Source organism: Miniopterus natalensis, chromosome 10, assembly GCF_054644295.1.
Source record: "Miniopterus natalensis isolate mMinNat1 chromosome 10, mMinNat1.hap1, whole genome shotgun sequence".
NCBI classification, from domain to species: Eukaryota; Metazoa; Chordata; class Mammalia; order Chiroptera; family Miniopteridae; genus Miniopterus; species Miniopterus natalensis.
The window spans coordinates 9,493,684-9,506,871 of record NC_142090.1 but is presented as its reverse complement, the minus strand read 5'-3'; the positions used below and the strand labels follow the sequence as shown (position 1 = coordinate 9,506,871).

At 44.2% G+C, this 13,188-nt stretch overlaps 1 protein-coding gene across 1 annotated transcript in view; it reads left to right on the top strand.

Annotated features, from left to right (window-relative positions):
• Positions 1 to 9,500, top strand: part of UBN2 (ubinuclein 2) — a 79,365-nt gene extending 69,865 nt beyond the window's left edge. The window contains exon 15 of the mRNA XM_087820990.1: positions 6,974 to 9,500. Within this exon, the coding sequence (XP_087677116.1) occupies positions 6,974 to 7,012 (39 nt within the window). The 3' untranslated portion in view covers positions 7,013 to 9,500. The remainder of the gene's footprint in view (positions 1 to 6,973) is intronic.
• The last annotated feature ends 3,688 nt before the right edge of the window (positions 9,501 to 13,188 follow it).

Sequence of the window (13,188 nt, the reverse complement as noted above, 5' to 3'; positions counted from 1 at the left end):
AGACACACTGAACTGCTCGATTTAAAATAATGAAGTTTTGGAAAAGATTACTCTTGCACTTGGTTTTTAAAAAACCACGGGCAGACAGCGAGTGCAAAGCATCTCTTCCCTACCCACGGTCCCCATGTCCTTTCCCTAGAGCACCCATGGCTACGTTTCCTGCATTTCTGAGTATAACTAGGTGTGTGACTTTAACATAAATTTAGTGTGGTACCTGCCTGCTGTGCCCAGCACTGCTTCCTGGTCCCTTGGGGCGCGCTCCACATCAGTACGCAGAGGCCGGTCCTTTTACAGCTCACGGCGTCCCATAGCTGAGGTGTCAGGAGGAGGTAGTGTGTTCACTCTTGACTGGTGTGCACTTAGAGCGCCCCGCAGGTCAGACTAACGGCCTTCGTGTACTTCGTCTGTGAGCGCGTATCAGGAGTTCACTTTGACATTGATGGTAACGACCTGACGCCATGGATTTGACAGTCTGCCTAGACTCTGTGATTGCTTCACACCCCTGTAGGCTTTGAGAAATACATGGGAAAATAAACCCTTTATTTAAAAGAGCTTTGAAGATTGGAAACAAAGGCGCAAGAGTTGATTCTGGTTGCACTAAGGGTTGAGTTCCATTGCAAGTGAGGTCACGAGCTTTTCCAAGGACGGCGACAACCCCTCTGGTGCAGGTCTACTCTGGGATGTCATGGCACCTTCTCTCCAGAACAGTTGCCCTTCCTCATCAGTGTGTGCCCGGACCCGGCTTGCTTTCTCTGTCTCTGCATAGTTCCCTTTTCTCGTGTCCCTGTGTCTGTCCCTTCACCACTTCCCCACTCACTGACTGTCTTTCCTAGTAGCGTGGCACAGCGTGCAGGAGGACATTAGGGACTTCAGTTCCCACGGTGCTGCGGCACTTTAGACGAGATGTCAGCCTGTTTCCTCATTTCCACAGTGATAACACCCAGTGGCGGGGCTTGTTGGCTTAGAGAGTGTATGGAAAAGCACCTAGCATAGTGCCTAGCACATCGAGCTAAGGAATGGTGGCTACTACTCTTCTCTTTTCTGCCTTTTTTCTTCTTAAATTCATGCTTCCTCTTGCTCTCCTAATTTCCCAAAGTATCTAAGAGAAGCCACAGTGTTTTCAAAAGTTATATATATGTATATATAAAGTACAGGCTTGGTTGAGTATCAGTGAGAATTCTTTATTGCAGGTATCAAACCCTTGGCTTCGTAAGTAAAAGGAAATTGCTCTAAAAATAGTCAATTAAACAAAACGGTAAAGGGGATCTTTTGCTTCATAAGCTGGTCTAGAGATAAACCCAGTCAGGCGAAGCTTCCTCCAGTGACTCAGTGCCACCCGGATGCTGCCGTCTCTGCCCTGGAGCCCGCCGACCACTTCAGGCTCCCCCTTCTCAGCCAGGCGGCTGCTGCAGTGACAGATGACTTGCCTGTGTGGTATCGACTTTGTTTTTGCTTTATTGTACCTCAGATGCAAAGCAGTGCGTGTCATGTGCCTCAGTCCACAGGACATGGCCGTCATTGCTCAGTACAAGATCTCACCCCCTTTTTTCACTGTCAGTTTGCCTTCTCCTTCCTGGGTCTCCACTCCCCTCAGTCCCGTAGGCACCCCTTCTTTCTTTTTTGGTGGGTGCCCCTTGTTATGCATGCATCCTTCTCGAGTGGTGTTATTGTATGTGTGTGTAATTTACGTGGTCCTGTGGGGTCAATTTTGCTCTGTCCTGTCTTTCTTGGTTTTCTTAAATTTATCCACGGTGCTGTATGTACGTCCTGTGTGCCGCTCTTACCTCTGCCTGGTATTCTGTGCACCCACATTTTACATGTCCACCCCCTAGGGGCGGATACCTGGGTGGCCTCCAGTTCCTTATTTCCGCTAGAAAGGCTCTCGTCAGTCTTCTGTGAATGGCCTGTTCATCTCCGCTCATCATTCAAGACTGTTATCTGTCCTTGGCATCCTTTATTGAAGAGAAAACCTTACTTTTTGATGGTCAAATCAATCTGCTTTTTGTCTGCATTTATGTTTTGTAGGGCTTGTTATGAAATATTTGCCTAGCCCTCGGTCACAAAGATATTCCCCTACATTTTCTTCTGTTGGCTTCACAGTTTTGCCTTTCACTTTTCCACTTCGATCCAGCTCGCGACCCCCTTTGTATGTAGTGTAACATAGGGGTCCAGCTTTACTTTTCTTTCTTTAGTGAGGCAATTTCCCCGCACCGTCTAGAAAGTTAGTACTCCTCCCATTAACTTTTGGTACCGTTTTCATCATATGTCAAAGTCTCATATACGCAGGGGTCTATTTCTGAGCTTTATTCTGTTCCATTGTTCTTTTTATTATTTTAATTTTTTGTTCTTTTTATTTATTTCCGTGCCAGTATCACAGTGTTTTTCAGCCCTAGCCGGTTTTGCTCAGTGTTTAGAGCATCAGCCTGCGGACTAAAGGGTCCCGGGTTCGATTCCAGCCAAGGACACGTACCTTGGTTGCAGGCTCGATCCCCAGCCCTGGTTGGTGCACGAGCGGGAGGCAACCAGTCGATGCGTGTCTCTCACATCAATGTCTCTCTCTCCCCCTCCCACTCTCTCTGAAAAGCAATGGAAAATATATCCTCGGGTGATGATTAAAAATCAAAACCAAAACAACAAATCATGATGTTTTTCAATACTGTAGACTTATGATATGCCTTAATACAATAGTTCCCCGTTACCTGGGGTCAACTACAGTCCAGAAATATTAGATGGAAAAATCCAGAAATAAACAATTCATGTGTTTTAAATTGCTTACCATTCTGAGTGACGTGATGAAATCTCTCACTGTCCCGCTCTGTCCCAGCCAGGGATGTGAACCTCCTCTGTGCAGCGTCCCCACGCTGTGTACACTCCCTGCCCGTTGGTCACTGAGCCGTCTCAGTTATCGGGCTGACTGTCCAGGCACTGCAGTGCTGTGTGCAGGTAGCCCTTTTTTTACTTAACAGTGGCCCCAAAGCTCAAGGGTAATTCTGCTGGCAATTCAGATATGCCAAGGAGAAGCCTCCACGTGCTTCCTTTAGGTGAAAAGGCATGTGTGAACAGGGAAAGGCATGTGTATCGGGCTCAGCTGGTTCAGGCATTCCCTGGGGGCCTTGGGACATGTCCCCCTTGGATGACGGGGGCACTGTGTCTAGTAAGGAGAGTCTCCCTCTTTGCTCTTCTCTGTTGACTGTTAATTTTGGATTTTTTATCCCTTTATAAATTTTAGAATAAAATCTTCAAATTTTATTAAAAATCAAGCTGAACTATTTATGGATTTAATTTGTAGGGTAGTGCAGGAAAAAGGGTATAATCTGTACTCTGCTGAACTACCTCGCTTGTGGTATATTCAGATCCTCAGTCTCCTGATACAGCGTTTGTAAGCTGTAGGTTATATTTTCTCGTGGTCTTGCTGGTCTCAGGGAATGCTATTGGTTTTTGGAAGTGGAGTTTGTATCCAGCAACTTGCTAAACTCTCCTATTCTAATAACTAGTCTGATTATTTTATGACCTTTTCAAGGGAGATGATCATCTAATTTATAAGTAATGACAGTTGAATGTCCTCTCCCAGTTCTCTCACCTTTTATGTCAAGTCTTAGAGCATTAGACTGGTCCCTGGATACTGGGTTCGACAGTAGTGGTGAAAGTGGCATCTTTGTTCCTTATTTTAATAGAAAAATATCTAAATTTTCTCTGTTAAGTATGGTGTTTATTTCAGATTTTTGTTATTTTTATGAAATTAAGATAGTTTTCTATTCCTAATTTTCTGGGAATGTTGATTAAGTGTGAATTGAATGATATCAAGTGCTTTCCCATAACACTCATATATGATCAACACTTGCAGAAAATTTCTTAGAAACTATTCATAATACATTTCCTTATCCTTATAATCTCTGTCGTATCTATTTGTTTTCCTGTTTTCATTTTGTTTTGCTTACATGCATCCTTTCCTTTTTCTTAATCAGGCTTGCCAAAGGTTCTTACTAATTTTTCAAGGAAGCATAAATTTTATTGGGCGCATATATGTTCATTGTGGTTATAATTTTGATCTATTTTTTAACCATTATATAACGTCCCTCATTTTTCTTTATGACGTGTTTTGCCCTAATATTAAATTTGATATCCCAGCCATCTATATCCTGAGTAAAATCCCATTGTATGAATATATCACATCTTTATTCAGCAGCTGATAGACACTTGGGCTGTTACCAGTTTTTTTTTTAACTATATCTTCATTAATTTCAGAGAGAGGAAGGGAGAGAGATAGAAACATCAATGATGAGAGAGTCATTGATCGGCTGCATCCCGCAACCCGGACATGTACCCTGACCGGGAATCAAACCGTGATCTCCCGGATCCTAGGTCAATGCTCCTGCTGAGCCAGGCCAGTCGGGCTTTTTTTTTTTTAAATCCTCACCTGAGGATATTTTTTTTCCGTTGCTTTTCAGAGAGAGTGGGGGGGGCGGAGAGAGAGAGAGAACATCAATGTGAGAGAGACATCAGCTGGCTGCCTCCCGCTTGCCCCCCGACCAGCTGGGAATGGAGCCTGCAACCAAGGTATGTGCTCTTGACTGGTATCGAACCTGAGACCCTTCAGTCTGCGCACTGACGCTCTAACCACTGAGCCAAACTGGCCAGGGCAGTTTATTCTTGTGTTATTATTTATTATTGTATTATTTGTATTACAACTGTAAACCGACTTCTGCTCACCCCTGCATTAGAGATAATGCTGCTGTGAACATTCGTGTACAAGCTGTCGTGTGAATATGTGTTTTCAGGTCTCTTGTGTATCCCAGGAGTGGAAGAGCTGGATCTCCACGGAACTATGTTTAATTTTTGAGGAACCATCAAATGTTTCCCACAGTAACTGAACCGTTTTACGTTCCCACCAATGTTCTGTTTTCTGCTTTTTTTATTAACAGCTGTCCAGGTAGCTGTAAGTGACTGACGGTGTTGAGCCGTCTCCTCGTGTGCATCGTAAATACTTAGTGTGCCAAGTATAAGTACTTACATCAGTATAAGCGTAAAAGTACTTCTTTCAGGAGAGAGGAGACCCTGTGCTGTCAACTTCGTAAGGCCTTGTGTGTCTGAATGTTTCATCTTTGACTCCTCACATTTAAATAACAGTTTATCTGGATGTCATCCAAGTTCTTCTCCCTCTTCACTTAGAAAATACACCTCATTGTTTTTTGTCCGCAGTGTTCCTGTCAGGAAACCTCATGTCAGCCTAATTCTCACTCGTCTGTGGGCCGCCTGCCTCTTCTCTCCAGAAGCCGTTAGAATTTCCTTTTGCCGTCAATGCTCTGAAATTTCACTGTAACTCGCCGAGTTTTGCATTCGCCAAGTTTATTCTGTGTGGCACGCCCTGGACCTCTGAATTCAGACCTTTTTCTCTTTTAAGTTTTGGAAGTTCCTTACTTATGATTCTTTAACTGTTCCCTTCCCTAAGCCCGTTTTCTCTCTCTCTGCGACTCCTACTTACAGGTGTTGACATTACTATTATTTTGTACATGTTCGTATTTCCGTCTCTTCCCGGTACCTTCTGGGAGACCCTGTGAACAGATCTAGATCATTCTTTACTTCCCAGCGGTGTAGCCTGCTCGTTTAGCCAGCCTGTTGGTTTTGTTCGGCTAGTGCCTGTCTCCTGCGCAGCGTTTCCACTGGTCCCGTGTAGCTGATTGTCCCCCGCTGCTGCGCTCTTATCTGAGGATCTTTATTATGCTTAAGTTCCTGAGCTGTCTTGTTCCATCCTGGTTGGTCCAGTACAGTTTGTTCCGTTTACTGTCGCTTGCTGTGGCTGTACTCACGCATCTCATTATTTTCACCTGTGCGCTTGTTTGTCCCTGGGACTGTCAGCCTTCCTAGCTGGCCATGTGCACTGGGGCAGAGGCCAAGCTTGCTGGCATCGGGCATTTCCCACAGCGAGGTCCCAGACCCCAGAGGCAGACCTGGAACCAAACGGCGGGCCCAGTCCTGCAGTTTTTTGTTTCCTACTGACTTGCTCACAGTGGCTTATTTCTCTGTGTTTGGTGACTTTTTTTTATTTTTATATGCCCCTGCACTTTGGAACTCTCGCTACGAGCATTCTTTGAGACCTGGATTTAAAGTGTTTTCCTCTAGAGAGTATTTGAGTTGCTTCTTCCAGGCTCTTAGGGACATTACCAACCCAGGACTACTTCAAACTAGATATTCAGCTTCAGGATTTCGGGGCCACAGGGGTGGGATGAATTTCAGCCACAAATGCACATGTGTGGTTATCGCCCATGGATAAGAGCTCTTGTTGAAGGTTCCCTACCTGCCACCCATCTTGAGCTGAGGTGGATTCAGAAAAGTCTCTTCTTGGTGAGGTCAGTGATGTATATTTTTTCATTCCCAGCAATGAGGTCAATCATTGGGCATTCCATGATTTTGCAAGTTTATAATCTGACCTCCCACCACACTAGTCTGAGGCTTTCTTTCCTATGACTGCAAATGAAACGCCAGACTCAAGGCCCCTGGGAATCAGCCGCTATCCTCAAAGCAAATGCTTTTAGTGCTCTCTTAGCCCTCCCCCTCCTCTCCGACCTCCTGTTATTCTGGCTTCCTTTACCATCAGCTCGGTCATGCTTTGAAAAAGTAGTTTTATGTATTGCTAAAATTTCGCCCAGCACTCTTAAGGCGTTTTATGTATTGAGAGAGATTTCTCTGTACATCTAATCTTCTACCATGTCGAAAACAAAAGTCCTATATCTATTTTTTTATAAAAACAATTACATCTGTAAACAGATATGTAAGAATTGATGCCGTTAATATAACACTAGCATTGACCGTTAGCCTGTGGATATGCAGTAGTGCTGTATTAACTGTATACTCGCTCTATCCACTTCCGAAGTCAGACTGCCCCATGTCACCTCCAGGGCATCAGGAGTTCCATGAGGAGGAGGGGTTGACAATGGCAATTGCATTTACTAAAATGGGACTCTTTCTGTGTCAGTTTCACCAGAAACCCCAAAGGCTGAGAACAAAACAGTAGGTGCCAAGCCCGGCCACACTCTAAAGGGAGGAGGCGCTAGATCACCTGTGCGCCACATGCTGAGATTGTGCAGCTGGGAAGCACTAGCGCGGCCGCCGCCTCCGGGCCCAGAGCATGCTGGACGTTTCCCTTCTCCCCAAGCAGGGGAGGGTGGGGTGCTTCCTCTTCACCTCGTGCCAAATGAGGGAGGCACTTCAAGAGGACCATTTGGAGAGCTTGACACATGCTCTGGAGTTTGAGGGACAGAGGGACTGGTGTCTGATTCACTCCTAAGTCTAAAGACATTGTAGGTGGCCAGCTCCTTGGGAAGACAGAAGACGGAAGGCTGCGTCCGGGACGGCTTGCACTCTGTGTTCCTGAGTCCCTGTGGGCCTGGTGTGGTTCTCAAGAAAGGGAGCAGATTTGTGCAGTTTAAGAAGGAACCCAGCCCAGGGAACACCTAGAGGGAGGCAATGGCCTCACTGGAGGGGAGGGGGCAGGAATCCTGAGTAACTAGAGAAGGTGTGGTCTGCAAGGGAGCAGCAGGTGCGAGATCCCCAGTGACCGAGAAAAGAGAACCACGAGAAAGCGCCTCTGAGAACAGCAGCTGCACTGGAATCTGCTACTCCCGGGGACACACCAGCTCACAGCCCTACGACCCAGCCCAGCGAGGACTTCCCTCTTCCCGCCTTGCTGCAGCAGGACCGCAGCCAGCAAGGGGGGAGGAAGTGTGCGAGACTGGCACTGAAATGACTGAGCCCCGTTCTCCTTCAGATCTCCAGGCTGGAGGGTGGGAGAAGTTTTAAATTAACTGACATTTGAAGTCTTAATATGACACTGGATGAGACTTGTTAATACCTAGAAAAAAAGACAATTTAAAAAATGATGATGATGATGACTCTTTAACCTGTTTGTTACCTAAAAGAGACTGGAAAAGCTATCACTTTCATCCAGGCATAAGAACAGATCATTACGGCAGGTTAGTAGGGGCACAGAGTTGCTTTCTGTTTCTATCTCACAAGTCCAGCCTGTTCCACGAGCAGGTTGCTTGTGAAAAGGAGAAGAGCAGATCAGGGAGATGGAGGGGTTGGCCGTGTCCTCCAGCCCTCACTGCCCATTTTCCACCCCCTGGCAGCCAGCCTTGGCTGACAATGGGAGAGATTTTATGGATGAAGTTTGGAATTTTATTGTTACAGACTGGAATCTTCTTAAAACCAAAGAAAAAAGGCTAATTGTCCTGTTATTTCCTGGAAAGGCTGTGTGAACCAGCCACAATTTCATGCTGGAGAAAGAACAGGTTTGCAAGCAGCCGGGGTGAGAGGGATACATTGCTCTCTTCTTGCATCTAGCAAATCCAGCCTCTTTGTCAACAGTCACATTTACTTCCGAGTATTGCAATGTACTGCAGTTTATATGCTATAGGATGTTACCAATAAGGTTAATGGGATTAAAAATAAGACCTTCAATAGAAACTACTATGTAATGGGATGTACCCATGGAAATCCTGTGAACCACAGAGATTGAGTGTTTATTTTGCTGAAAAGTATTTACAAGAGTTGTCAAACTTAAAAATTAATTACCTACTTTTCTCATACAAAGCAGGCAAGTGTTTGTCATTTGCTGTCCTCTGTGATGAGAAGAGGCTCTCAGGAGTGTGCTGCTGTGCCATGTAAAGCCTGCTTTTTGGCAGCCAGCGTTTATTCGCACGTCCTTCTATGCTGCTCTCTGTGTCACAGGGACTAGAATAACGGAAACTACATTTCCCAAATGCCTTTGCCGTCAAGGTTCTGGATGTGATTTCTTTCTGCCAGTGTATTCATGTGAGATTTTGTAGGTGGGAGGAACAAGTAGTAGCATTACTTTTTCTCTGGCAGCACCTAGCAAAGTGGGCCACGGTAGACTTAAAATTCTGCCATAGCCTCCAAGTGACCTCCTCTCAGCCCACATTTCAGTACTTGGGGGCAGCTCTGATCAGCAGTGGAGGTTCCCTGCATTTTTCTCATCTGGGTAACAGCAGAAACCTCCCAGTACTCTGAACTTCTGAACATTAGTGGCAATGTCCCCTAACTCCTGCAGTCCTAAGAGGGCCATGAGTGCCTCGGTGCCCTGCACTCAGTTCCTTTCTGCTTCAAAGGCCTACAGTGGTTTCTCTTTCTGACTGAGCCCTGATGGATACAGCTGCCTGCTGATACTTGGAAAGAAATGGAAATACTTAATGGGTCCCTTTAAGTTAAAAGTAATTTTTAAACCTGTAGGTGAGGCATTAACTGCCTTTTTAAAAGAAACTCATGTGATGAAGAGAGAAATTTGAAAATGGATGTTTAGAAGTGTTTATCACTATGTGATTTTGTTGCCCAAAATAATGTGTAAAACTGAGATTTTTCAAAATAATGCAACACACTGAATTAAATTGTTTTCAATAAAATAAACAGTAATAATCTTTCTTTACTGAGAGAAATTAGGACTTTTTTTTACTGTTAATAAGTAAAATAAAAGTATTTTCAAAATATTGTTTATTTCATTTTTAAAACAATTTTATTTCTATTTTGTGTATGTTTTAAATGTACATACTACATTGATTCAGTAGACGTGTATGTGATTTAAAAATAGATACAGAGACTATGGCAGAGGCACAAGATGTGCTTTAGATAAATGGTGATGGACAGAGACTTGACTTGGGGTGGTGAACACACAATATGGTGTACAGATGATGTGTTGTAGAGTCATGCACCTGGAACTTGTATAATTTTGTTAACCAATGTCACCCCAATAAATTCAATAAAAAGGAAAATTAAAATTTTAAAATGAGACAGGGTAGACATGGTTATGGTAATAGGTAATCGGGCCAGGACAAGCATCATATGATTCAGAACAAAGTGATCTTGGACAGTGATAACTGATCCTGGGATCCCAGTACAAAAATATAGGAATGACCCACTAAGATCCCTTTTGATATAAAAACAAAACAAAAATAAACAAGAAAACAAGAATAAAAGCCCCTATTTCTAAAGAACAAAGGCATAAAATGAGCTGCCCTGATAGTAAAAAACCCAACAACCTGTGCCCAGACAGGAATCAGTTCACAGACCTGAAAGCCCATCAGTGAAGGAGGGAGTCCAGAAAACCCTTGAGAAAAGGCCCGAAGATTACATCACATGTAAGTAATGTCAGTCTTTCTCTGGCCTTCTCCAATGGCCTTCTCTCTTCTATCATTTTGCAAGGATGGCTGTGCGCTATAGAGATAGCACACCACTTTTGGGGATTACTGAACATTGGCTCTGAGCTACAGTTAACCCATGGATTAATTTTTTTTAAAAGTATGTTTTAATTGATTTTGGGGGGAGAGAGAGAGGAATATCAATGTGAGAGAGAAACATCGATCAGTTGCCTCCTTTATGCGCCCTGGCCAGGGATCGAACCCAAAACCTGGGTATGTGCCCTGACCATGAATCAAACCTGCCACCTTTTGGTGTACAAGACCATGCTCCAACCAACTGGGCCACAATGGCGAGGGCCCATGGCTGCACTTTTACTATGGCCCACTGGTCAGAATGAGAGCTAATGTGGGCCATGTGAAAAAAAATCCACGCTTTAGGACACATATCTATACAATCACAGTTGATGGAAATGAGTGCCTACAGGTGTATATGCTCTCAGATACACCCTCTTTCATTAGTCCTGGCTCTTCCCCACCAACATTTCCCCCAAATTTCCATTTGCATGGCCAGGTGGCCAGTCACTGCTGTAGCTGCAGAGTGAAGGAAGACTGGACCCCAGGTCTGTTTCCACAGTTTCACTGGGCATAGAAAACTTGTCCCAAACAACTCCTTTCCCCTCAGCTTGAAGGACAGAAAATGTTGGCCTCACAGTGGCTCGGGAATGGGGGTAGGGTCTCTCTACTTAAAAGTATGGGCATTGCCCCACCCCAACACTTGCACACACAAGCTGAAGGTGCCTTCACATCATTTGTGTCTCTACTCAAATGTCACCTATCAGTAAGGACCTCCCTGAAGACATGATAAAGCAGCAGGTCCCAATTCCCTGCCCCTGGCTTGATTTTTTCTCTATAGCACTCCACCATTTGACAAATTTTATGTTTTACTTGTTTGTATGATTTTTGTCTGTCCACCTTTCTACAATGGAAGCTTCATGAGTATAAATGTTTTACCGACTCTGCTTGCTTTTGTTTCCCTAGCATCTTGAAGAATACTGGACTCATAGCAGATGATCAATATAAAATTCACTGAATGATAAAATACTTGCTTTCCCAGCCTCCTATGACTATGACATGCCCTAGGCCATGCTAAGCACAAGTCCTCACCTCAGAACATGACTCTTAGGTAATGACTTAATTCATTCTGGCACAAGTGGAAGGAGAGAAGCCAGCTCTAGGCAGTGTACTGGAGCAGCAGCTTCGGTGTTGGTGTCCAGTCCCTGTCCATTGTCACTGTGTCAGCCTTGCAAGCTGTGGTGACTGTGCCTGCTGGTGGTTTCACTGTACCAGATCTGGGGCAGGATTTTGGGTGAGGTTCTTGGCTGTATAGCTTCCAAGCCTGATTTCTAACAACAGGAAATTCTGAGAATCACCCATCATCTTTTTAATAAAAATTCCTTTTCTGCTATAAAACTAAAATTTTAAATAGACTTCGAGCAGGCTGTCTCTCTCGAGCAAGCCTGTGCCTTCTCCCCTCTCCTTCCCCCAGGTGCATTCTTTTTCCTAACCTCCAAGGCCCTTCTTTTGCCTCTGTAACTCATTTACTGAGCCCACACAGCCCAGCTAGCTCATCTTTTCTACCTCTATGACTTTCTAAATAAACTTTCTCATAAAATTTGAAGGGAAAAAAAGGCTTTGAGTTAGATTCCATGGGGTCAAACAGCAGCTTTGCCATTCATTGACCAGTTGGCTAAGTCATGAAACTGCTTAGATTGTTCCCACATTTGTAAGTGGGTAAAACCGGAGTACTACCTCAGGATTGTGGTGAGGTCAAAAGAGACATTACCTGTAAAATGCCCTGGGACATAGTTCACACACTTGCAACCCTAGGTTATATAACGCCAACAGAAGTATTTTGACTGTTGTTTTTAACTGGCTGCTAACATTGAAAAGTTATGGCATTTCATGAAAATTCTGTATGTACAACTTCTCTTGAAAAAAAATCAGAAGCTCTGGCAGTAGTGGGACCACACTCTTACTCTGCAACAATGAGATTGAGCTGAAGTGTCTAGCTCCTTTGGAGGAGGTAGGAACGAACCCACCTGGCCTGATTCACTCTGTTACCTGCCTGGTCCCTGCTGTAGGGTTTGAGTTTGTAGCCCTGCACTAGGAATTGAAAGATTTTCTAAAGCTGCAGAATTTAAAAGTTCAGCTAAATTGTATCATAAGAAACTTTTCAGACTGATTTGGTTTTCCATTGCACAGTCATTTCAAAACAGTGGAATTATTCCTAAACAGCCATTTTATTGTCTTTAATGTTTCTTGGGATTGACTGGGTTTAGCTGGGCAAGTCTCTGTTCCATACGATGTTGACTGAGACGTGGCGGGTAATTGGTGCTGTCAGCTGAAGGCTTAGCTGGGCCCGTCCCAGTTCCCCTCCGTGCGCCTTGCGGCTTGCACCGCATGGTAACTAGGTAAGCAGAAAGTGAGGTTGCCACTTCTAAGGCCTGGCATTCCAAGAATGTCACTTCTGCTGCATTCTGTTGGTCAAAGCTAGTCACAAGGTTGGCCTGAGATTCAAAAGGGGGAGGGATGGGTGGGATGGGAAATAAGCATCTCCTTGATATAAGAGGCAACACACACACACAGGAGAAGACTAATTGGGGGGCGGCAGATATGGAGACTAGTAGCTACATAGAGCTAACTTAAAAAGAATTATTTTTAGAGCTAACATGATTATTTAGAATACCTTAGTGTTAGAATGGCTTGGGGAGAAAGAAAAGTCTTTTGGCAGCTCAGTAAAAAGGAATTCAAAATCACTTCTTACTGCCTCTTACAACAGATCAGCAGTTATTGAAGACCTTCCTATAAATTCTCCCACTTACTCAGAGCTGGCTTAAATTCATTACATCTGTTTCTAACAAATTTTTATATTAAGAGGAGAATAAATGATAGCATTCTCCCTAACCCCTCCTGCATGCATATTTGCCCTTAAACGTCAGATACTTGTAAATTACAAGTTGACGAATATTTTATGAGTGTA